The 25,770-nt window shown below is 39.9% G+C and overlaps 2 protein-coding genes across 5 annotated transcripts in view; one reads left to right on the top strand and one right to left on the bottom strand.

Annotated features, from left to right (window-relative positions):
* Positions 1–1,329: 1,329 nt before the first annotated feature.
* On the bottom strand, positions 1,330–14,826 carry rgs20 (regulator of G protein signaling 20). Of its 3 annotated transcripts, XM_082512246.1 has the most exons (6): positions 14,425–14,826; positions 6,217–6,383; positions 4,760–4,834; positions 4,428–4,662; positions 3,507–3,696; positions 1,330–3,418 (listed from the first exon to the last, which is right to left on the bottom strand). In XM_082512246.1, the coding sequence occupies exons 1-5, from the start codon at positions 14,611–14,613 to the stop codon at positions 3,508–3,510; spliced, it is 855 nt and encodes a 284-aa protein (XP_082368372.1). In that variant the 5' UTR covers positions 14,614–14,826; the 3' UTR covers positions 1,330–3,418; position 3,507. The 3 variants fall into 3 exon arrangements, with proteins under 3 accessions (XP_082368372.1, XP_082368371.1, XP_082368373.1); XM_082512245.1 differs by having other exon boundaries at positions 1,330–3,696; XM_082512247.1 differs by lacking the exon at positions 14,425–14,826 and adding an exon at positions 8,029–8,101 and having other exon boundaries at positions 1,330–3,696.
* Positions 14,827–17,658: 2,832 nt separating this feature from the next.
* atp6v1h (ATPase H+ transporting V1 subunit H) overlaps positions 17,659–25,770 on the top strand; it is a 36,208-nt gene continuing 28,096 nt past the window's right edge. For both annotated transcript variants that reach the window (XM_082513865.1, XM_082513864.1), the window contains exons 1-5: positions 17,659–17,765; positions 18,464–18,617; positions 22,158–22,257; positions 23,148–23,237; positions 23,862–23,975. In XM_082513865.1, the coding sequence (XP_082369991.1) occupies positions 18,514–18,617; positions 22,158–22,257; positions 23,148–23,237; positions 23,862–23,975 (408 nt within the window). In that variant the 5' untranslated portion in view covers positions 17,659–17,765; positions 18,464–18,513. The remainder of the gene's footprint in view (positions 17,766–18,463; positions 18,618–22,157; positions 22,258–23,147; positions 23,238–23,861; positions 23,976–25,770) is intronic.

Here is a 25,770-nt window from a genome sequence, read left to right as displayed (position 1 = left end):
TTTAAATCTTTAAAATTATACTAAGCAGGTCGGATCTGAGAGAACAGACATCTTCTGTGTGTGTGTGTGTGTTACAGAGTATACATTTGTAATTGATGGAATATTCATCACATCAAAGCGAATGCTGATGCATGCATATTAATCCATCCAGGGACAGGATAATATCGTTGGCTGGAGAAGGGAAGATGCACCAATTGTTTTCGGCTTCCTCCAGGATTTTTTTTTTTTTTTTTAAATAGCCAGGTGCAACCACTTTATGTTGATGGACTGTTCTGCTGCTTCACCACCACATAAAGTGAACAGTAATACAAGATTAAGATTTTTTTTATTCACTGAAAAGGGCTAAAACTGAGGAAGGCCTGGTGGTAGACATTACACTTCTCTATATGTTTTATCTCACGTTCTTATTTATTTTTTAATTGAACCTTTGACGAAACAACTTTTTTTTTTTATTGTGAATTCGATGACCATTTTTATGAAAGAAGCTCCCTGTATAAAATTCAGACACAGCAAAATATTCCTATATAGTTACAATTAGGTCCATAAAATTTTAGACAATGAATTTTAAATCAAACTGTCAATGTGTGAGTTAAGTAGAATTTATCTTATTTATTTAATTAAATGGGTTTAACAGAGTGTTTGTACCTGTCAAACTATGTTACCTTTGTACCTAAATATAGAATTTAAAATTGGTTCTATGCTAGGTTGTCTGTTATGTGTAGACACAACAACACAACACTGGTTCATCTCTTGCTTTTATGTTTCACAGATCAGGGTTAAGTGGCTTGACAAACAAACAAAACAAAAACTTAAAAGATAAAAGCAGCTAATTCTCAAAGATAAACTTTAAAAGACCTTCAGGAAAAAAAAAATATTATACTGTCTGAAGATGCGGCTCAAGACCTTTGCACAGTACTGTGAAAGAGTATGAACTTTTCAAAGTTTATAAAGCATTTCAAAATAGTACACAAGTAACTGCATATTGCTACAATCCTCTGCGCACTTAAATTAAAGTGTTTTTGTTTAATTCTAATTGACATGTTGTGCTCATGTGAACGTTACCGTGTATTTCAAGGAGTTCACAGAATTCATTACTTTTGATTTTAAATGTTCTTAATTAGGATTTCACCTGATCTGCGTTATTTTTAAAAGAATCATGAATTTAAACTGCTCAAACTTACACAGGGGCAGATGTACTGAAAGAATTCTTCCATTCCTATCAGTGAACCGAGTTGGTTGAATTTGCTGTTAGGACATTATTAAAGTCGTTTCCTGACACATTTTACTGATATTGGTGTCATGCAGTTTGCTGATTAAATCATTCCAGAGTCAGTAAAATTATTGTGCTTTATTTTATCTTAATCGAAATGCCCACAAGTCATTATTTTCTCGAAGAGTAGCAGAAAAAAAAAAAAATCAACCATTTACTGTAAACATTCACATTATTCGTATTTTTTTTAAAAATGTATTCTTCAGTAATCTCAGCGCAAAATAACACATTTCATATAGTAAACAGAAAAGAAAGAAACATTTATAGGCATCACTCCAAACCACTGGCTTAGGTTGTGTTTTGAGGTTGATCCGCGCAGTGAACCCATCAACTCAGATTGCACGCAGGTTGGTAAGAAGTTCAGATCAACCGGCCTGTCCGCCAATCTTTGTTTGACATGTGCTGTCGTCAGCCTCTGCCCTACCAAAGTGAACAGATGTAGTCACGACTAAGAAATCAAGACAAAACACTTAATATTTTGGCCAATGAAAGGGACAATTTCCAGTAAACTGACTTCACGCTCCAGTAACCACGCTTACGGCAAGCGTTTGAAAGTAACCGCTGCCCATGAGAAAGATGTCGTAAAACTGAATGTCAAGGCACTTCCCCATGTGAGGATCTTGTCTTTGAGTGACACGTTTGTGAGGCAACAAAGTAATTCAACTGAAACTATTAGAGTACATAAAAGTATTAAACACTTGGCAACTCCAATTTTACTCAGTGAAACACTCTCGATAAAACGTATGAGCACAGTTTACATGGTAGCTTTGGTGTTGCTGCTAAGCTGGCCGGAAACCTACTGTCACTGATAATCATGTCAAATTATATATCATAGACGAGCTATGTAATCTTAAATAGTGATTTTTTTGGTAATTTCAAAGTGTATTCCAGAAGGTTCCCTAGAAATGACTTTGAATAAAGTCTAGTTAGCCTGAGAAGAAAGTCAAATAAATACGAGCAAATACTTAAGCGGAAATTGAGAATGAAAAGCTTTAGATTTAAAACTTAAGAGCATCATAAATCTTCTTACTCTCAGCGTGAAAACAGATTCCATTCCAGCTGTTTAGGCCTTACAACAATAGGAATTCATATTTATTTGGGTTTAAATGATGGAATAATTTTCCTTATATTTAGTCTCAAATTAGAGTACCTTCAAGGAAACCTTCTGGAACGTTATTAGGAAATTACAGACCTATAAAACAGAGCCATATACTCTTTAAAAATAACATTATTTAAAGTTCTTTTGACAGCTTAGTAGAGTTTGGTCCATCACAGGACTTTAAATATGATTTGTACTTGTTTTTCTGTATTGTTTGTATACATCAATAAATAAAAAATACTTCATCTGGTAAATAGAATTACTTATGTCACACTTGTAAAACTATAATAAACCTATGAGGTGTGCAGTGAATAACACTTGAATTCAAATAAACATCTTAGACAGGCAATCTTTTGTGGTTAAGCTCAAGTAACAAAAGTTAAAACACCCTTCCATCGTTGATTTGAGTTTCTTAAGGAAACGAATTGCACGCCGTGACAAGAGCTGTTGTCACTTTCTGTTACTTCACTGATCACCACGCTTACAGTATTTCTCAATCACGCACAGGTTCTACATGAACTGGAGTTGCCAAGTCGCTGTCACAGGTACTGAAGTGTGAGGTTAGGGGACCAAACGGGGTGAAAACAAGGTAAAATCAGTACAGTACCCCACAAAGCTGCCTGCAAGTAGAGCTAACGTGTAGCCTTTGACTTGAGCTTTGATTTTTGTACGCAGGAAATAGAGCCAGGCGTTTCCACATAAAATACCCACAATTCCATTTTTACTATTTACAAACTCATAAATATATAGTCTACAGTAGGAATCATTTTCCCCCCAAACGATCATACAAAAAACAACAGACCATAAAAAACTCTGAACACAAATAAAATAGATTATTTCTATCAAAAGAAAGAAAAAGAAAAACAAAAGAATTAAAATGTATTCATATTCCTTTGGAGTGTTTTGCTTTGTTGATCTGTAGCAGTACTTGTGATGTCAAGCCCTCGGGAGATTTTAAGACCTGAGTGTCTTCAGTCAGGTGCAGATCACAATAGCGCTGAGATCCCTGGGAGGGGACAGGCCCGAGGCCTGATTCATGTAATCCTACACTGAACATACAAAGAAAAAAATTTAAAAAAGGGGGGTAAGGTCTGGGAGAGGGGTAAAGAGAGTTAAAAGATCACAGGTCATCACCACCCTAAGATTCAGGGGACTGCTCTGACAGGGTGTTGAGCAGGTTTTTGTAGGCTGGGGAGTTCATGTAGCGGGGATACGAGTCTCTTTGCATTAGTGTGTAGATCTGCAGCTGGGCATCGTCAAAGGTGTGCGATGTGGGCTCCTGCATGTTCCTGTTAATCGTCTCGCGCACACGGGAGTCGAGGCTCACCTGGGAGTCGAGAGAATAGCCCGTTAGGGAAGAACAGCGTGTGCTCTTTTTGTGCGACAAAACCTTGAGAAATGTCACTGTTTGCTTCACGACTGAAAATTTGATGACGACCTGAAAGCTAATAGACTGTAAAGAAAAGATGGACCAGGGCTCTGTGCAGTCACTCACTGAAGCCTCCAGTGGAGCATTTTGGCTGTCACCATCTAGCAGCTGTCACCATCTAGCAGGCTTATTCAAGGCATGGATCACACCAGTAAAACCAAGAAACCTTTACAATCATGCAGTAGTGGCTTATTGTTCTGTATTCTCTGTACTGATATTTTCCCCAAGGGGACAATAAGTTACAAAATGAACACCATGCTGTATAACAAAAAGAATCTAAACTAGTGATTAAGAGTGGAAGTCCATTAAGAAAGTGCCCAAACAGGAAGAAAGAAACAGGGTCATTTTTTCATTCTTAGCCACTCAGAGCCAAAGGCTGCATCCATCTTTTATATACAGTCTTTGAACTGGTTAACTTAGCTTTGCACAAAGACTGGAGTCAGGGGGAAATGGCTAACCTTTGCCTAACGCTAACAGTTTATATCACTAGATGTTTAAAGCTCAATATGTAAGGAGTGTGCTGCTGTTTCTAGATGTTCTAGATGCGCCCTCACACTCACACATACTTTCAGTATTTGTTCGAACAGGTCGCTAATATTTGCAAAACGATTAAATCAAAGCTCTCTGACCTCTTTAGGCGATAGAATGGAGATGTAGTCTTCGTAGATGACCCGAGCCTTCTCCTCTATCATACTCTTATTGGTCTCTTTCCTGAACTCCTCACAGGCTAGCCAGAAAAGCATGTTCTCCTCGCTGAACTCAGTGCGAAGGAACTGTCGAAAAGCGTTTCTCCCCGCTGGACAGCACATCAGCTTGTCAAACGACTGCCCCCATGAGTGCACCTCCTCCAACGTGGGCTTAGGACTGTGCAGAATAAGCGAGAGAGTGCCTTTAGCCAAGAGGATGCATTTAACTACAAAAAAAAATCAAAACACATTTTTGTACAGCGATATAAGCTGACCAGTCTTCACAGTCTGTGGTCCCTTCCTTGACGTCATAAGATGCCTTTCGGTTCCTATCATCTCGATCTTCATTCCTAATGGTAACACAGACATATAAACATACTTGGTGTGCGAAATAAGAATTTTATACTATTACAGTTACTATGAATACATTTAGCTTTCCTCCATTTTATTAGCAGGTGTGCTTACAAAGAAGCTCTTTATTAGTATATTTATTAATCAAACAAATACATCAATAATTTATATGCAGTGCAAGTTAAATGTAGTACAACATATTCGGCCTTTAAAGTCATGCACAAGTCCACGCAGAGTGAATGTGCGCATGAAATCAAGTAATGATTATTTCTACTGTGTATGACACGTCATAATGTGTCTTCTAGGCCAAAGTGTGTATTCATGTAGCTTGATTTACTTAACCAACAGCCGTGATCACAAACATGTAAAGTTAACTATAATGAGAAGAAGCTGAGACCAATAATTGTCATTTTTGCTTGAAAACCTACTTTGTAATTTGCTGTATGCACTCTCTCTGTATGTACACATTTAACCGCCGTTTATTAAATCGTGTGAGTGTGCTCGATGTTACGTGGCTGCACTGATATCTTTGGACATGAAGCATTGCAACTGCTTTCCAAGTACTGGACGCTTCATGGGCAGCAACTAAATAGTGTCATGATAAATGATTGACAGATGAGCTCCCTCCTAGCCTCCTACAACGGCACAAACACCAAGCGGAAACTGACTGGACAAACGCCTCTCGTGGGCTGTCCACTCCTGGGTTCTAAATCAAAGCCAGCATGGCGGTGCTTTTGCAAACTGTCTCTTATATAATGAAAATAGTTCATTTAATGGTGTTTCCAAATAGGGGTGCAGATTTATCTCAGTGGGTTAAGCAGGAGACGCCTATACTGTAAAACTAATCCAGAACACCTGGGTTTGAATCCACCCTGAGGCCACTGTCCTATCAGAAAAAGGTTAAACAGCCTCACAAAAAAAAGTTTGTTTTCCCCCCAAAATATTTGAGGTTCAGTTGTAAGTTTAAAAGTTTCTTGCAACTTTAGCCATATGTCAGTATCGTTTAAATATGCTCCTGTACTGTACTCAATTACAGAAAATTACAGAGTCAAATATATATTTGCCAACTACTTTGATTTTTACTCCAACTCCAACTCTAAATTTCCAGTAACACTACAGAAATCAAGACAATTAATGGGCTTATTAAAACTGTGAAATGGTCCCAGCAGATGCACTCCCTGCATGATCTTTAGTTCGTTGTTGTCACGGTGCTGCTAGATACAGATTCGCAAAAAAAAAAAGAAAAAAATGTCAAGCCCATGAAGCACAAGCTGAATCCTGCGGTTGAGACACGGTAGCTGAGAGCGTCCTGCCTTGTGTGCAATAATGTCGGCCATGTTTGTGCCACAATTGGTGATTTCTCAGTTGGGGAAACACCTACCAGGAACAGCTACAGCAGCAACACCAGCAGAAGCAGCATGCATTCGAGCCCCGTGGGTTAGCCTGGCCCGGCTGGTCCTGCTGGGCCGGTGCAGTTCCCCCCGCTGCCGACTCCTGCTGCACCGACATCTGCCTCTTTCGCATCTCCATCCGCTCTGATCCCATGGGCTATAGACAGAGGGGAGGGGAGAGGGAGGCGCTGAGTTCAGACTGTTCATGTCAGAAATAGTATTCAACAGAGATTTTGTCTTGTAAGAAAAATCTCTTGGCCTGCAATGCATTCATGTGATACAAATCAGTCCCAGGGTAACAAGGGTAGTAAGGGCATCACTGGGTGTTCTGACAGTAGAGCTGATGATAGTGTGAAATCCTGATCACGAGTCTATTTTTCCCCCTGGTACTTTCACCAGGACAGCTTCATCAAATTTATTTAGATTTGCCTCACAGGTTGACACCAATCTGTTTCTTAGATGGGCTGCTGATGCTTTCTGGTCGAAGCATGTGCCAGCATCCCCAGAGGTCTCGCTGCAAAGGAATGCTGTTTTGAGGAAACAAGTATGGAGTAACACTTTGCTGATTTTGTTTTGCCTGCTGCCAAATACGCACCCGCCAAGAACATTTCAGTCTTTCTAATCTCAAACTGGCTGTGTGCTCTCTCACACACTCCAAAAAAACAGAGAATGGATTTTAGACCATAGGTTCGATATCTGTAATCCAACATGTAAAATTTGTGAACGCCTTGTTGTAAAAGCACCACATTAAAAGATTTACAATGCTCACTGAATCCAAGTGGAGCAATAAATTAAATACACTTGCAAATATTGAAAATATTTGCCTTTTTTCAGGGGGAGTGGGGAGGGATTTGTAGTTGACAAGCTCAGATTGTCATGAACCTCTGGGCTACATTTATCATGTACATGAGTAATTACTGTGACTATAGGTCTGTAGTGTATTCATCAGAATCCCCTTGGTGTGTAGGCCTATAGACTACAGACAGGCTATGCTCAGAGAATGACTTCTTGTCTGATTTTAACAAATGTGTCATCATCAGGTCAGGCACTGCCAAATCCTGTCAGATCATTTATGTAACAAAGCTGTCGGCATCATCCGGCCACTACCTGACACAAGAAATGATGCTTAAAAAATGTCTAGAGATTTGGTCCACGGGTGGCGGGGAGGGCTGAAGGCGCAGCTTGCAAATCTATAACCGCAGCATCGCTCTATCACATCCTTCAGAGAATACAATACCGTTAGGTCATTTCTAAAATGGATCCGTGTTCTCACTCAGATTCGGAGCTGGCTTCAGCTGCAGATTTCGTGCGCCTTGCCGAATGGCATATTTTACGCGTTAGGTGTTCGGGTACTTCAAAGCTGACACTATTGCAGTAGGCTATGCTTCGACTCAACAGCCATAGACGATGAAATGGGGGGAGGAGGAGGTGGGGGGGTGGTCGTATCAATTCAGAGAATAAATCATGATAATGCCAAATAAACCGCTGTTCTCCTTCACAGCGGCATAAACGTGGACGACACTGAGGTTTAATGGCCCCTGGGCGATTTCACAGCAGAAACCATTGCATTAGCAAGTCGCGAATCATATCAATGGGAAGTGCCACCACGAAGAACCGTAGAGCTTCATCGCCCTGGACAACCACCGAAAAGACACTGCCTAGACCCGTTAAAAGCCCGCTGTACAGCTAGATAGTTACATGCCATTAAAGAAAAAAGAAAAAAATACCCATGAAACGGCCTCAAACGCTCCGCTCACAACATGTCAGTGCAACGATACATCGCTTTTTCTACCAGTACTTACAATTTCACCATGTATGCACAGCGAGAAGAGGTAATTCTTTGCCTTGATTACATCCGATGGCACATAAGGCTCCCCCCCCCCCCCCAACCGGCTGCTTCAAGTCAGTACGCATGCGCCCTCTCTCAAGCTCGTAGTAGACCGACGAAGAGCATAAAACCTTACAGTATGGCACAGGTTTGCTGAGCAGGTACTGAAAGACTCCAGTAAGAGACCATTATAGGAATAACTGCGTGAGGCAAGTTTATTAGAAACTCGTACCAGGTATCTAAACAATAAATTAATAAAACATCCTAAAACTTAACGCTGCTGCTATTAAAAAATCTCAACATATTTAACAAGAATACCAGGGGGGAAAAAACACTTTTTAGTCGGGGTGACTGCGCCAGTGAGGCTTTGCTTGAAGTCGCTGTCTGTGGTGCTGAAACCTTCAGCGGCTAATGAAGTGCACCACTGCGTTCAGCTAAACCCTGCAGGAGGATGGCATGACTTTGCCAACTAATGTTAAATCATTTGTGAAGTTTAGTGTGATATTACGTCGTGAGAGAAACCCCGGAGCTCATATTTCAACGCATGGATACGCCATGCACAAATTCAGATGCATACGGTATGTTTTATCCGCTCACAGGAGAATATATTTGTTTAAACGCTTTAAAGGCTTAACCAGAAACAGGGGAGGGATGACGAAACTATATATTTGAATACTGTTGCAATACTTCTACCTCTAAATCCTTTCAATGTGAATTGTCTCTTTTGGATATAAGTGAATAGGCTTCTATTTCCTCCTCTATCCTCCCCCTTAATTTCCTTTCCTTTACAGAGTATTATCTATCAGACTTGCGTGTTTTAATCCACAGCACAGGCCTGCGACCCGTGTTATTCTAAAAGACAACACTGCCACCTGGAGGTTGACTGAGCTACGGCACTAACACGATGTGCTCCGTCCATCTACAACATAGGAAGACACCACATCCTGATGACTTAAAGTGTGCCCATGGATTTCAACATGGAAAGCTTTTTGGAGTGTTATGAGCTCTCACTTGGTTTTCCCTGATCATTTTACACATGTGCACAGGCATTACAGTGTATAATTATGCAGTACAATATATTTTCATACATCTTCAGTGTGATCCATTATATGCTATTAATGACACTTTTGCTTTGACTATAGGCCATGTATTGCTTTTTTACTATCACCAGGTGGCACTGTGCCCACAATACCTGTCTTTTCTGCAGAACTAAAGTGTAACACACCCAGTTTATTCCTCTTAATTTACACCAGAGCTTTTGTGCGGTGTCTTTTGGGGCCATGTTGCCAGTCAAGATGCCTCCTGGTGCCCTAAAAAATAATCTCACCAATTCCACTCTGGTATAAGAAGTGGTACAAAATGTGAGTGTGGAGACTCCATGGAGAACTGTTCTTACACTTTCTGCAAAAACCCAGTACTGTTCTATGACACTGCCAGTGGCTCCACTTGGGAAACAGACATTCATCTGTTCTGTTATTTTATCAAAAAAGGGGGCAAAGAGTGAATTTGTTTCCTGCTCACATTATTTACTTTGTGACTGAGCTCAACCGGGGTGCACTTAGAGCACTGACACGTCTTTATTACCCCCGAGATGTTATCATGTGACTTTCTCCACAGCACTTCATTTAACACCTCCCCTTGTGTTCATGTTAGACCCACAGATAGCCCTGTGAGATTGACACATGCACATACACACAAGCAATAAATGATGCTTATGTGGGTGTATGCTTTAACGCACACACACACACTTCCTCAGATGGCACAAGGCCGAGCAGAAGTGGGAATTTGCCTGAACACACAAGGTCACAAAGGAGAATAGGACGACAGAGCCGTGTGACGAGATGAATAGAATCTTTCAGTGGGTGATTAAAGTGATTCAAGTCATTGTGTGGGTTAAAGGGAGACAGAATGAACTTTAGATTTGATTACTGGAGCTAAATATGCAGGTAGGTTCTGGAGACGGTCTATGGTTACCAACTTAAACACTTCAAGAGATCATGCATGGTATCTGTGAGAAGCTGTTCAATCAAATCAATCAATCAAATATAATTTTATCTCTCTTTGAATCTAACTTGCCATTTTTGCTTTTTTGTTGTTGTTTTGTAATGAATTGTTCTGTTCCCCTGAAGTGTGTTGATCAAATTGCTGTTTGCCAGAGGTGTGGACTCGAGTCACATGACTTGGACTCGAGTCAGACTCGAGTCATTAATTTTATGACTTTAGACTTGACTTGAAAAAATGTTCTAAGACTTGTGACTTGACTTGGACTTTTACACCAATGACTTGGGACTTGAATTGGACTTGAACCGGTTTACTTGAAAAGACTTGATATTTTACCCCAAATATAAAATTTAACATGCATATTATATAGAGATTGAAAATGTGACGTCATTCACGGGTAGAACCGCAAAGGATTCTGGGAACTCGTGGCAAGCGGTACTAGCGCACGCAGGCTTTCAATTGAAATCAGTTATACAGCGATAAAAAGAAACACAAAAATGTCAAGAAGCCGTTGTATTATTAACTGCAATAGCCGGTCGCATGACAGCCACGGGAAGCCGACGGGTAAAGAGATCGGTTGTTATCGGATTACGTCGTTGAAGAGAAATTGTTCAAGCCATGTTTCCGAAGTAACAAAGACGCGACGGATGGCCTGGATCGCAGCCATTCAAAGATCAAATATAACATCCCAGAACACTCCAGCTCACAGGTTAGTCTGCTCCAAGCATTTACACGAAGGTCAGTGTTTTTTAGTAGTTAATACGTCATTTTCATAACATAATTAGTGATATAGGTTACAAGCAAGTCTGGCGCTGAACAGAAATTGTCGCGCTATGCTCCTTTATTTATTGTGCATAAATAGTGAATTGTCCTGACACAATATTGCGTTTCGCTTCTGTTATTATGGTACATTGACAAAAACATATACTTTTATTCACAGGATAAAACAGGTTTTTTGTATCACTAATTGCCCAGTACGATTACAGCATACAATATTATTGTCACTGCTACATTTCTGTGATGGGTACCAGAAATTATTTCCACTACTAATTAATTACCGTTGAGCTCAAAGGTCCTATTAATAAACGGTTAATGAATGTGTATTTATGACGACAATTTGTGAGACTGGTAAACTTATGATACGTACGATGGTCTTTACTTTCTACACGGTGCATTTCAAGGTCCTGCACCCATCCGTCGGTAAACTGTACCTGGGCTTGTTGCAGTGACCTGAAGTTACTAAACTTCATGAGTGTATGCACTCACTCCAAGAACCGTATGATTATAAATATGCATATAAATATGCTACGATGAGATAGCTGACTTCATCTAACTAGCAAATGTTGTCCAGGCTACGTTGGTGATACAGTTTTTTTTAATGTGTATGATATTTTTGTCATGCGATTTTAACATGCAGCTTATCTCAGAACTGTCGGTGAAAATTATTCTTGGAGCTAGGTTTAATTGAGCTGCATTTTAAAGAGGTGCAATTTCACAATTTGTGTATATTTTCTAAGTTCACTATTTTGTCATGTGTTGAGAAAAACACAGATTTTAAAATTACATGGTCTAATATTTACATTTAGCATAACTGCAACATTATTTTTTCTTTTTTCTTTTTAAAGACTCGAAAGGACTTGAAATTCAAAGTTTCAGACTTGTGACTTGACTCGGACTTTTACACCAGTGACTTGAGACTCGACTCTGACTTGCCTGACATTACTTGAGACTTGACTTGAGACTTGAGGATAAAGACTTGAGACTTACTTGAGACTTGCAAAACAATGACTTGGTCCCACCTCTGCTGTTTGCACTCTAAATGTCAGACTCAGTTTAATCATGCCAAATCAGTTTTGCTAATTATTGTAACTGAGTCACAGATTCATCACTTCTTTTGCTTTTAAATTTAACATCACTTTATCTACGTAACAGCTACGTCACAGAGGGATCCAGTTCAGCACAATTATTTAGAGGCAAATAAATTTGTTTCAGGATAATTTTTTAATACTTTGCAGGACAAATAATTTTGTAGCTTTGTGCACAGCAACATCCTGTAATACTGGATCCGCTTTCTTAAATGTCATGAAAATTTTGTTTGTAATTTTGAGTTTTACAGTCCATTCAGAGCCTGTGCTGATCTCTGGAGCTGAATCGAGTCATAGACATTTCATTTCTCATATGCTAATGTTTAAGTTTATTTCAAAGGTACAATGTACTTTTGCATGACCACTTATGCCCATCATGCAGTTATGCCAGATTTAGCCATGTGGTTATTTTCATCTGTGGTTATTGGCAGGTGGCATTTACACACAATGAAATAAAATGCAAAGGAATCTATGAATAAACATGAGCCTGAAGCAAAACCTATAACCATACAACATATCAAACAAATGTCAAAAGCAAGTATAAAATTCACAAACAAAAGCACATGAACACGATTACAAAAGGTTTTCATGCCTGTTATGAAAAAGCCAACTGCAGAAAAGCACTGAAAAGCATTTTAAAATGCATTCTCGTCTATATGGATGTTTTGAATTTTGGTTAAAGAACTTATTTTTCACTAATATGGGGATGGTGTGCATCCTCATAGACGGGAGGTCACCATGGGACAACATAATAATAAGTAACTGTAAATAACTGTAACATAAATAAAAATAATAAACTGGGAGGGAACTTGTTTAAGCATTGCTGTATAGAATATGTATGTCTATTCCCAATGCCAGAAAGTAAGCACAGTCTTGGCTTCTCCATTTTAATTTGATTTCACATCTTTGTTCATTTGCATTAATGTGAACGCTGCTGGAACATTCGCTCAGGTTGTTATTCTTTCATGTATTGCGAATCAATTCTGTTGCCTTGCTCCATGAACACTGTCTGTTGTATCTCTGCCGAACCTGGAGGAGGAATGGAAGGCCCTTTTCTTTCTCGCTCTTTGAATTGAAGTGTCTAAGGACACAGAGTGATCGGTGCTGTGTACCAGTAGCTCAGTTTGACTCAAGAAAGTTAGTGAACACAGAAAGCATCATTCTCTGCTTGAGTCCGCCAGCAGTCACAACCACCCACCAAAATGGAAAGAGGTCTCATTGGACCTTGGACCTTGCTAAGATAACAACGGGCCAAGCCATTTTTTGGTAGAAAATAAGTATCCATGTGCCAAAGGTGAAGTTCATTATCCAAAACAAATCAAATAAACTCCATAGTCGATCATTTTAATAGCCTGATATCAAAAGCTGCACAGGAATGATCTTCACTGTGACAGACTGAGCATAGACTTAGTAGACTCAGAGTTATTCTGACGTGAAGATACGTCAGGGTGTCCTGGCGATCTGAAGGTTTCAACCTGCGCGTCAGTGTCCACGGTTTGAAATCAGATTGAGACGTTTGCTGCAGCTCGGTGACAGACTGACAAAGCCCCGATTTTTTAGTTAGTTATCTGCATCTGCTAAGGCAAGATAACTCCTTACTTGCTCTCATCAGTATATGTTAATAGAAAATGTGTAACTCAGTGCTTTATCATTGTCTACCATGAGAAGGGTTTTTATGGCTTTCTAAGATTGATGTCAACATCCACAAGTTCTCCACTGACTCCTTTCTCATTATGGAAACAGCTCCCTTGTCCTCACATGTCTCTTACAATCCCTTCCCCACTGTGAATAGCAACACGACTCTCCTTACTACAGAAAGCCATCGGAAATCTTTGTTTATCCCTTTACCGAGAATGATTCTGTTGCCAAACTCCAAGCAAAATCACATTGTAAGCCTGTGAGTGTATCCACAACACTCTGATTCGGTCATTACTTATTAAATATCGCACTGAGATGTTAATGCAGGTTGTCAGCCATTTTTGTGTGACTGACCATGTGATTTGGTTTTTAGATTTCTAATGACTTGTATCACACTATTTCAAGGCACGCTATCTTTTAATCTTCTTAAGCTCCGTTCAAACAGGAAGTGCATCCCTGAATAGAAGTTTGGCATGAAGCAAAAAAAGCTGATGATGCTACAAGAGCAATCTGGTTGCCGTAACAACAAAAGATAGCATGAAGGATGTCTCATTTGCTGAGGATTACAATAGTCAACAGTAGTATTCTGTTAATATTTAGATATCTTGTGTTCATTATTGGCGCTGTCTTACATAAGAACCATACTGCTAAGCATGTTGAAAAATCTGTAAAATATATTCAGAGGAAAATGTATTAAATTGTTATAGAGTTTTAGGTTTACTTAATTAGAGAGACTGCATGAGTTCCATGAAAATTAGCTCCAAATAAAATGGTAGTAGTAGAATTAGTATTAGTGCTATATATAACAATAAATAATAATTTTAAAAAGCAATAGAAAAAAACAAACAAAAACTACACATCCATACCTCAAGGCACACCATCTCCTGTTCCTCTCGGTCTGGGTCATTATAGTTGACTGGGTACCCCGCACCATGCCGACAGGCCCGGACCAGTCTCCGTATCCGCTGCCACATCAGGGCCCTAGTGCGTTTGATCCCCCGCAGTGTAGACGTGGGCCTGATCTCCCACTGCCTCACCGCTCTAGCATATGGCATGCTCCGACCATGAGGCCTCACTCACCACGTGAGGCTCAAGTCTCTTTGAGATCATAAGAAATCCAGACTTTTCACTCCTTTCATCTCTATGTTGTCCCGGCATCCGTTCTGTAGCACATTGCAACAGAGAGAGCGAGAGGTGGGGAAAAGCATGAGCGACCCTGACGAAGAGAACGGTGTTTACAAGGGAGAGGGCAGAAGGGGATTAGGACAATGTCCCCAGTGGATGCAATCCTGATTCCTCTGTGCTTTAGTGCGTCTCACCAGCTTAGGCCAGATTAAGCCTGGAGGTCTTAGTGTCTGAGTTAGATGGACAGTGAAGGGACTAGTGGTAGACCTGGAATCATTTGTGATTGTAAATGTTGAGTTCTATTCCAATGGAAATTGTTAAATGGACCTTGTAGAAGAAACATTTAGCAAAAATAAGTCTAACGCTATTGATATGCACGCATACAATCTGCTGGCAACAGTGGTGCCAGCCTCTTTTTATTAGGGGTTTTACTGAGAAGATTCTGATGTGTCATACTTGTGTGCTTATTACAGACATGCATGGATCAACACAGATCTAACGTCTTTGGTGTGAGCTCTCATCTGACTTTAGTGCTCTGTCATCCACACAAATCCACAAAGTTCAAACACCTCATCAGCCAACAGCAAAGCTGATTGTGATTGATTGGCTGGTGTCTTCTCATTTCCAATCCTCTGGAATATTTTAAATGTTACAGTCTATATTTATAAATTCTACTTTCTTGTGTTAATATTTAAGCTTTTAACTTTGTCTTGGTTGTGTTTATTAGATTTCATTAGTCAACTGAAATGTAATAAATGCAACCACGACAAAATATTATCAACTGACTAGGGTAATAAATTATTTACGAGCCACCAATTTCCACCATGTGCCTGAATTATTTAGATAGGCAGATATAGAACATCTTCTTGATATGTTAATAATTTGAATAAATGAATAAATAATTCGGCTACAGCTCTCAATACAATGGCAAACTGAATAAGAAATACAGGTTAAAACATAAGATAAGATAAGATAAGATAAGATAAGATAAGATAAGATAAGATAACCTTTATTAGTCCCACACGTGGGAAATTTGTTTTGTCACAGCAGGAAGTGGACAGTGCAAAAGTTATGAGGCAAAAATTAGAATACAATAAGAATAAATACAGTACACAACTGTACAGAATAGAATAAAATAAAATACTATATACAGTAGAATAAAATAAAAATAAATATACAATAAGATAAAAATAGAATACAAATACAAATACTATATACAACTGAGTAAAAATACAACGATGACAGAAAGGATTATTGCACTTAGTATTATTGCATATGTATGGATGTGTGTGCTTGATCAGTTAAAGTCTTTATTATGGAGTCTGACAGCAGTGGGGAGGAAAGACCTGCGAAATCTCTCCGTCCCACACCGTGGGTGCCGCAGTCTCCCACTGAAGGAGCTGCTCAGTGCTGTCACAGTCTGCTGCATGGGGTGGGAGATGTTGTCCAACAGGGATGACAGCTTAGCCGCCGTTCTCCTGTCACTCACCACCTCCACTGGGTCCAGAGGGCATCCTAGAACAGAGCTGGCCCTTCAGATCACCCTGTTCAGTCTCTTCCTGTCCCCAGCAGAGATGCTGCCGCCCCAGCAGACCACGCCATAAAAAACATGCTCAAGCAATGAACAATAAACTCTTTAAGTGGCCCATATCAACACATGGTAAATGGCAGTGGGTTGACATTTGTAATTTAAAACCAATATGCAAGAATATTAAATGAAATATTTTATCTTTACTGTAAAGATCAGGATTTGCTTAACTGTGAGTAACTAATGGTATTTTAAAAGTGAAAGTTGTGCATTAATAATAACACTTAAGTCTTCTTCTTCTTCTGCTCTGTTAAGGGGTTGCCACAGCAGGTCATCTGCCTCCATCTCACCCTATCCCTAGCATCGTCCTCTATGAGCCCATCCCTGCATGTCCTACTTGATTATGCCCATGAATCATTACTGTGGTCTTCCTCTTTTCTTCCTGCCTGGCAGCTCCATATTCAGGATCCTTTGTCCAGTGTATTCACTATCCATCCTTAGCACATGTCCAAACATGCAAAACATCTCATCTTGGCCTCCTGACCCTTGTCTCCAAACCACTTAACCTGAGCTGACTCCCTAATGTGTTCATTTCTATTCGTGTCCATCCTGGTCATTCCCATTGGAAATCTGTCTCCAAACCTTACATCTTATCAAGTCTCACTACCAACTTTTAAACCTTGCTTTACACTCTTGGTGCTGTCCTTTTGTCATAAATCACTTCTGCCACTCATCTCCACCCATTCCACCTTGCCTAGAGATGCTTCTTCACCTGTCTCGTGCACTTACTTGGATGGTTGATCCCAAATATTTACCTCATCTAATTTCCCATACGCCTTGCATGTTGAACTTTCTTCTCTTTCTTCTCCCTCTGATTCGCACACATGCATTTTGTCTTTTGTCTACTGACTTTCATTGGTCCTCCCTTCAGTGCAAATCTCCACTTCTCACTTAAGTCAAAACTGCAATAAGGAAAAACAAAAGTGTATCATATGTTACTGGGTTGTTAGTGTTGCATTAATGGTAAGTAATTAAGTAGGTAGTACATTACTGATGATAATGACTGGGGAGAAAGTAATTTAAAATACTTTACATATGCTGAATTTGGAAATTAAAAAAAGAACTCACTATATGTCTCAATACAAACGCCTAATCTAAAAAGAAATTTACATCTTTCGACCGCAGTAAGAAAGAAAGTATAATTTTTTCCCCCGAGTACTGCCTTACAACAAATATATAAAGTAGGAAGAAAAGTAGTTAATAGTAGTAGTTAGTAGTTAATGTACGTATGCATTAAACACAAAGCTACTTTCTGGATTTCTGTATTCGTTTTTTATAGGTAATTCTTATTTGGCATTTATTTACATCTTGTTCTCCCTAACTGTTACACTAAGGTGATGTGGTAATCCAAAAATACAAAAGCTGACCCTCTTCCGCTCTGAAGACCGCACTTCACACTGAAGTGCGTGCATGTGACTGACTGACTGTCACATGACGGATCGTGACGCTGTGTTGTAGTCAGTCAGCTGTTCATTCATATAGCTCAGAAGCTGGGTAAGAAATTTAACCGAGTTTATACTCTGTTGTTCGTTGACGCATCGATTAAGTTTTTAGCGGGCAAAAAGTGTGTTTCTGAATCTTGCTTCCGGTGTAGCTGTTATAATGTGGGCTTTTTACAGAATTGCTTTGAAGCTATATTAGCACAGCTAGCTTATCTTAGCATTCTTAGCTTGTTTTGCAATCGGTTAGCTCTGAGCTAACGATGTTTGCGTCGCCTTTGACGTTAATAAATGACATATTTGTTTGTACAAACCGTGTTAGGCTACAGTTTAGGCACAGCTTGGTGCCAAAAGCTATGTCATAAGTTGTTTTATCACAGCTCTCAGGAAGACAAATGTATGACTTGATGTGACATTGGGCAAGCTAGTTGCCTAGCTTGACCTGCTGCTGCTGGTTTTGTTTTTCCGTTTAGCCATTTAAATTAAAACAATAAAACTGCACGAAAACGTTTAATATATCCACACACGAAGAAAGAATAACGCTATAAAATAGCTTTCGCCCTCGCTTAAGAGCTTTATAAATAGATATCGAGCCCTGTTAGCTATTACAGCATCTTAACTGAGTATTAACAAGTACAGCATAAACCCAGGCGTTGTAGTTTCTGTTCTTGGTTCTCCAACTTTCCAGCTTGTAGGTAAGAAAGGGGGGAGGGGGGGTGTCACTGTACTGAATTTGAATCTGTTTCTCATAAGGTGGTGCTGGATCTCTATCCGGACATATACTGTAAGGGATTTAATACAACATGGATATTCGCGGGGCTGTGGACGCTGCGGTCCCAACCAACATCATTGCTGCAAAAGCAGCTGAGGTTCGGGCCAATCAGGTCAACTGGCAGTCCTACCTTCAGTAAGTTCATATTACAACGGTACTTCATGGTAATATACACATGTAAAATAATGTAATTCAAGACAACAGTTCTGTCAGGAATTCTTCTTTTACAAATCGCATGCAATTTGGATTTTCGGAGACACTGTAAATCATAATTTTGTTTGACTATATGTGTATCTTCTTTCGAGCTATGGTATCTGCATTGTAGTGGGCTAAATTATATTGGAAGGCGTGTCTTGTATTTTGTTCTCACCAATTACATATATTTCTCTGCTCTTTCATTGTCACCACATCCAAAGGTTTTCTTTCTTTGCTGTTTGTTTATAATTTTTATTTTTATTTTTTTGCATTAATGGAAAATCTATGCTGTAAGTAGGGTACATCGTGACTGTAAACCCCTCTGAAACCCTTAAATGTAATGTTATTCAGTTGTAACCTGACATAACCTTGCATGTCATATTAATGCAGCCCGCAAACACTGGGATTGGCCTGTTCAGTAACTGACACAGATAGACAACCATTCATGATCACATTCACACATACAGACAATTTAGAATCACCAAGTAACCTAACCCCCTGCGTGTCTTTGAACAGTGAAAGAAAGATTACCTGGAGTGAGCCCACACAGAGATGGGGAGAGCATTCACTCCACACAGAAAGGCCCCAGATTGAATTTGAACCCTGTTGCCTCAGCTTTGAGACAGTGGGTAACCATGTTCTAAATCGGAAACAAAAATAACCCACTTTCATGGTAGCTATCAGTAGACTGCAGGTTTTTCACGTGTAAGTTTAGCTTCCTGGTCTCATCTTCTCCAGTTGTCGATATTGCTTTGTGGCCCCCACATATCTGAAATTAAATCTAGGTTTCTGTTTTTGTTGTTGTTGTGTATGTTGCCTGAGAGTTAGTGTGTCAAAATCTTATTAAGCTGAGCTGTCACTTCATGAATATTTATTTTTTTCTGCATACTTTAATGGTCTTAGTGCTGGCTACGTCCTGTAATCTAAAATAGCTAAGCTCCTTTTCTTGGACTGAGATTCATTGTCTTGAGTGATACTTCCTTTTTAACAAGCATGTGTTAGTAAAGAAGGGATGATTTGTGACTCATAAAAAAATCTTCAGATTTAATTCAGCTTTGAATAAGTGTGGTCACACTATTGGCATGTTTGTTTGTTTTTTGTTTTGTTCTGTTTTTACAACATCTACCGTTACAGAACCTGCTGTGCTTTGTCTTGACTAGGAAATGTGGTATATTGTGGTCAGTTGACATTATTGTTTACGTTGCCCCTTGCAATTCAAAGGATCATGTTAGTGACTGAGCAAATCCCAATCCTCCAGTGAGTGTCTTTGTTTGAGTGTAGCAAATCATTGCACACATTACAGTACCAAGTAATTAAAAATGTATTTAGAATTAAAAATTAGTGCTGTCAGCGTTAATCTTGTTAAAATGACGTTAACGCCATAACCGCATTAACACGGCAAATCTCAGTTAGCAATCGCCCCGTGCCTAGGGGCTGCACAGTGTTAGCGCAGTTAGCATAACGGAGATTTGCTGCGTTAATGTGGTTATGGCGTTAACGTCATTTTAACAAGATTAACGTTGACAGCGCTAATTAAAATATAACTTTCAAGATAAATATCATAAATTATTTCAAAACACAAATGCTAGAACTTAAAAAATCCACAAAAAGTCCACAAATCTCAGGCTCAGTGGGAGAACGTTCCAGAGTCTGGGGCAACTGTTGCAAAAGGTCTTGTCTCCTTTAATTTTCAGCCTTGTGTGATGCACAGCCAGCGGGCCCTGATCATATGACCTTAGGGACCTGCTGGGGTGGTATGGATGTAAACGTTCATTGATGTACACTGCTGCCTGTCCATGCAGAGCTCTAAAAGTCAGAGCAGGAATATTAAAGTAGACTCTAAAGTTAATGTGAAGCCAGTGCAGTGGAATCAGTAATGGTTTTACATGTGAGCGCTTAGAATAAAACAATTAGAATTAAATAATAGATTACAGTAGTCCAGATTTGATGATATAAAGGCATTTTGGCTAGGGATGGGTACCGGTGTCCTGACATAAACGGTAGTAACCAGACCGAAAAGCAGCGCACATTTCGGTGCTTTATTTCGGTGCTTTTTTTTCCTGAGCTGTGATACACTTTAGATTCTAGCCAATCATTTTACGTTTCCGAGGATTGTAGGCGGGGCCAGGTACGTACGTTCTGTTAGAGCAGAGCTACAGATTAAAAATGTCCAAGGCGAAGCGGTCAAAAGTCTGGCTGTACTTCATAGCAAAATATGCAAACTCAGCAGCCTGCAACAAGTGCTTTAAGCTGATACTGTGATACTGTCAAAGGAGGTAACACCTCAAATCCGATGAAACACCTGGCGACGCGTAGCGTTTTTTTTAAAAGCCCAGAAATGCGCCGTATTTGATAGCTTGCTGCGAGACCTCACACCGAGCACATCTACTGCGGGTGGGTTGCCTGTTATGCAACATCCCCCAAAAACACGAAGAGGAGAGTCCTGGCCCCTAGCCCTGCCAGTGTAGCAGAAATGATGACGGATGATGGTGGCAGCAGCAGCCGTTCTTTTCTGCGTGAGTAGCTAATTTACGTTGAGTAGGCTAACCACGTTATTACATTAATGCATGTAAGGTGAACTAGCAAACATCATCATAGCTACATGCGGCTGTCCTCTTGTTTGATGGCAGATACTCCCTTCACCCTGGCTAAAAAGGCTAAAATGACCAAAGAAAAAGTGGAAAACAGTTAAACATGAGAGGTTTAGGACAAAGTTTGTGTTTTTTCCATTGTTTAAGCACTGCTTCCAGCCAAGAGTGATACCATATATGCCCCATAGCTGCAGAAAAGGCTAACATTGTTATATTTTTACAAAAAACAGCTGAACATGAGAGGTTTTTGGACCAATTTTGTGTTCTCCATTCTTTAAGCACCGGTTTGAGCACCGTTTGAGCACCGGCACTGTTTCAAAAGTACCGATTTGGCACCGGTATCGGATAAAACCTAAACGATACCCATCCCTAATTTTGGCAATATTTCTTAACCGGTAAAACCAAGAGCAAACCAGAGGTATAATTTGAGCATCCAGAGTGAAAGTTGAGTCAAAAGTTATAGGTTGTGTTATCAGGTTCCTGATAGAAGATATAGAAAGAGGACCTAGAATTTCCATTACTTTAGTCTCAAATCTCAGAGGCGCAAACAAGGATTTTTTATTATTAAGTTGGAGAATATTGTCAGCCATCCAACTTTTAATAGAGTCTAAGCCCCCATGCGTGATCTGAATCTTAGAAACCTCTTGGGGATAAAAAGAAATACTGAAAACATATGTGTGTAGCAGTGATAAGAAAAGTCCTTAAAGAAAAGTCCTTAAAAGTGCTCAAAATGTGCTGAAGAGGGAGCAGATATAACAGAAACAATAAGGAGAAGAGCTGTTTCGGTGGAATGAGCTCTACAAAAGCCAGACTGCAAATTATTAGGAGTGCTGCATTTGTCCAATTTTAGCTTTGTATTAATGTGGAAATCATGTCATGATTTTTTTAGGAGTCAAATGATCTCAACAGAGGACTGTGAATTCATCAAGAAGTTTGAGGTGGCCAGCTCTGATCAGAAACAAGTCATTCTGACCAATGAGGGGCATCAGGTATAGAGTCCTTTTCTACTGTCTGTTCATTTTATGTGCTTCATCAGTGTTAACATTCAGGGAATTCATACCACCTCTTTTAGATGTTTTCAAATCAAATCAAAATCACTCAAATCACTTTTTATTGTCACATCACATGTGCAGGCACACTGGCACAGCACATGCGAGTGAAATTCTTGTGTGCGAGCCCCACAAGCAACAGAGATGTGCAAACACAACAACACAAACGAGCAAAATACAAGAATGGCCAACCTGAAACTAATAAATATATGTACAATATATAATAGTGTATGCATTTCTGGATGTGTATACTAAATATTTTCCTACGTGTGTGTGTGTGTGTGTGTGTGTGTGTGTGTGTGTGTGTGTGTATACACATTTTTACAAATTAAATTTTCAGCCTTATAGATTAAGCAAAAACCAGTCACAGTGAGGAGTCTTAGTTATGCCATTTCAGATAAATGAGGGCATTACATCAAAACAATGAACATTAATCATCTCCCTTCATAAGCAGTTGGACAGCTGAACACTGTGCTAATTTAGCATTTACCGTGCAATCTTGAAAGTTTTTTGTAGCATTTCATAGTTGTGCAATTTTACTGAAGTTACATGTCTTTTTTTAATCACTGTTGATGTGACAACTTCCTGTTTTTAAAAAAAAAAATAAAAAATTTTCTGCCTGTGTCCATCACTAACAAGACAGCACCAGCTCTTGTGTTTGCTTGTGTTGTTCTGTTATCTGTAAGATCGCAGCTTGCTGTGAATTGAATTCCTACCAATCTATTTCAGACACACTGCTTTGCATTATGTTTACCTGAGCTTGAATCTCTTCAGAGGTTCAGTGCAGAATTTTTAAAATACATATGTGCTTTTTTTCTGTTTTTGCCCAGTGTGCAAAGACCTTTCTAAACCTGATGGCTCACATCTCCAAAGAGCAGACGGTCCAGTACATCCTGACTCTGATTGATGACACCTTGCAGGTACACAGACAGAACCACTGACCTGGGACAAATGGAATATGCATGTACAAACCTACTATCTATATATATGTAAACAAAGATACTGAGATTCATGCTCTTTATATAGAGGGTGTGAATGGTTCACAGGTCACATTGCTTTACCCTCACATAGACAGACTTGTGATTTAGGTTTTCGAAGCACTCTTAGCTAAGTTTCTAGAAAAGCTAAAATAAAACTATTAAAGGTCCCCCTTGTGCTTGGATTATAGAATCAACTCAAGCGTGGGTTAGTAATTATTGAAAACGAAAACAGAGATTTACATCTTTAAACACACAAGTGGTATATTTGGAGGCTTGGCTGATGAGAGTTGTGATTGAAATCTCAGGGGTTCTGCAGCATTCCTGGAAAATAGGTGTCTAATACTAAAATCTCAGCAGCTACAGCGATAACTGGAGAAAACTGATTAAACCTTTAATAATGGCATTAGCCATCGGGACAATCACGTTTCTATTAACATTAGATAATTTTCTTCAAAATATTGTGTTCCTATAAAATAGATTGTCTGTCAGGCAGTCAGTTGTTTAGTATTCATGTGCACAACCCAAGAGCTCATCCAATTAAGTTTTATTTTTATTGTCTCGCAGGAGAACCATCAGAGGGTGAACATCTTCTTCGACTATGCCAAAAAGACAAAAAACACCGCCTGGTCCTACTTCCTTCCAATGCTGAATCGTCAGGATCTCTTTACTGTCCACATGGTGAGTTAGAAACAGAACAAGTCACATCCAGACAATTTTTGTAAATTGTGCATGTGTTCACAGTGGACGGTGGCCCAGGCGGAAAAACATTTGTGGTCTTGGAAAGCAGGATCATAGTGTACTTAATAGAATACTCTAAATTAGCTGGTATATTCTATTATATTTTTAGAGCCATACATTTTTCATAGATGTCTCTGTTTCTAATCATGGCAAGGCATCAATAATTCCTCACAAAGCAACCTTCCACGTTTTCCTTAAAAACAGGCAATTAAATGTAATGACTTCTCGCTGCCACTCTTTTCTAATAAAGAATGGCCACCTAATGACAAACTGAGTACTATGATAGGGCAAAGCTTAATTAAGAATACCAGCCAGATGGCATCCAGCAGGTGGGCTTAATGTGACCCCAAGTCTATGACACAGCACTTAACTCAATCAAACTGTCATGCTGAGTCTTGTTTTTAAATTACAGGCTTGACGTTTCTCTCCTGGCCAAGAGGAAATTGGAGAACTGAAATTGTTTCTGTCTCATCACAGAACACTTACCAAGCTGAAATTGTTTATGAGTCAGTAGCTGTGGCCTCAATCATTGTAAACTGGTAAATGGCCTGTATTTGTATAGCGCTTTATTAGTCCCTAAGGACCCCAAAGAGCTATAGCCTGATTGTTTGAACTCCATCAGCAACATATATATATGTGTATATATATATATATATATATAAGATTACGTGAAGTACCCTCAGAAGGTCTGCTAGATGATGTTAATGCAGCACTACGGGCAATACCTACAACCACGATTACCGACACTAACAAGCTGATCTACAATACGGCAGCAGTGATCAGTGAGATGCTTGGCTACAAGTTGAACAGCCACAAGGGGCAGTACCCTCCATGGAGAAGGAGGCTAGAGGGCAAGATCAAAGTAGCACGGAGGGAGGTTAGCCAACTAACGGAGTTGCAGAAAGGTGCGACAAAGAAGGTGCCTAAGAAATACAGCAAGTTGTCCATACCTGAGGCCTTGGAAACTGCCAAGCAAAGACTCACAGCCTTGGCCAGCCGCTTGAGGAGGTACACCAGAGAGATAGAAGGCAGGAGAATAAACCAGCTGTTCTCCACAGAACCAGCAAAAGTGTACTCTCAGTGGCAAGGGAACAATAAGAGAACAGCACCACCAAGGCTGGAGACGGAGCAATACTGGAAGAGCATATGGGAGAAGGATGCAACCCATAACGGCAATGCTCAGTGGCTAGAGGATCTGAGGGCAGACCACAGCGACCTCCCTGAACAGGGTCCAGTAACCATCACAGTGGCAGATATCCAAGAAAGGGTCTCCAGTATGAAGAGTTGGACAGCACCAGGGCCCGACATGGTTCACGCCTACTGGCTGAAGAAGCTGACTGCACTCCACGAGCGTCTGGCAGCACAAATGAACCAGCTGCTAGTTAACGAAAGACACCCGGAATGGCTAACTGAAGGCCGGACGGTCCTGATCCCCAAGGACCCCAAGAAGGGACCGGTCCCCTCCAACTACCGACCAATAACCTGCCTCAGTACTACATGGAAGCTCCTGTCAGGCATCATATCGGCTAAGATGAACAGGCACATGGGTCAATACATGAGCGGGACACAGAAAGGAATTGGCAAGAATACCAGAGGTGCAAAACACCAGCTACTGGTAGACAGAACAATCAGCCGAGACTGCAAGACCAGACTGACCAACCTGTGCACTGCCTGGATTGATTACAAGAAGGCCTATGACTCAATGCCCCACAGCTGGATACTGGAATGCCTAGAA

This window comes from Aulonocara stuartgranti (assembly GCF_965226115.1).
Source record: "Aulonocara stuartgranti genome assembly, chromosome: 18".
Classification (NCBI taxonomy): domain Eukaryota; kingdom Metazoa; phylum Chordata; class Actinopteri; order Cichliformes; family Cichlidae; genus Aulonocara; species Aulonocara stuartgranti.
Note: the sequence above shows the minus strand (reverse complement) of the source record. Positions and strands in the feature narration are given on the sequence as shown.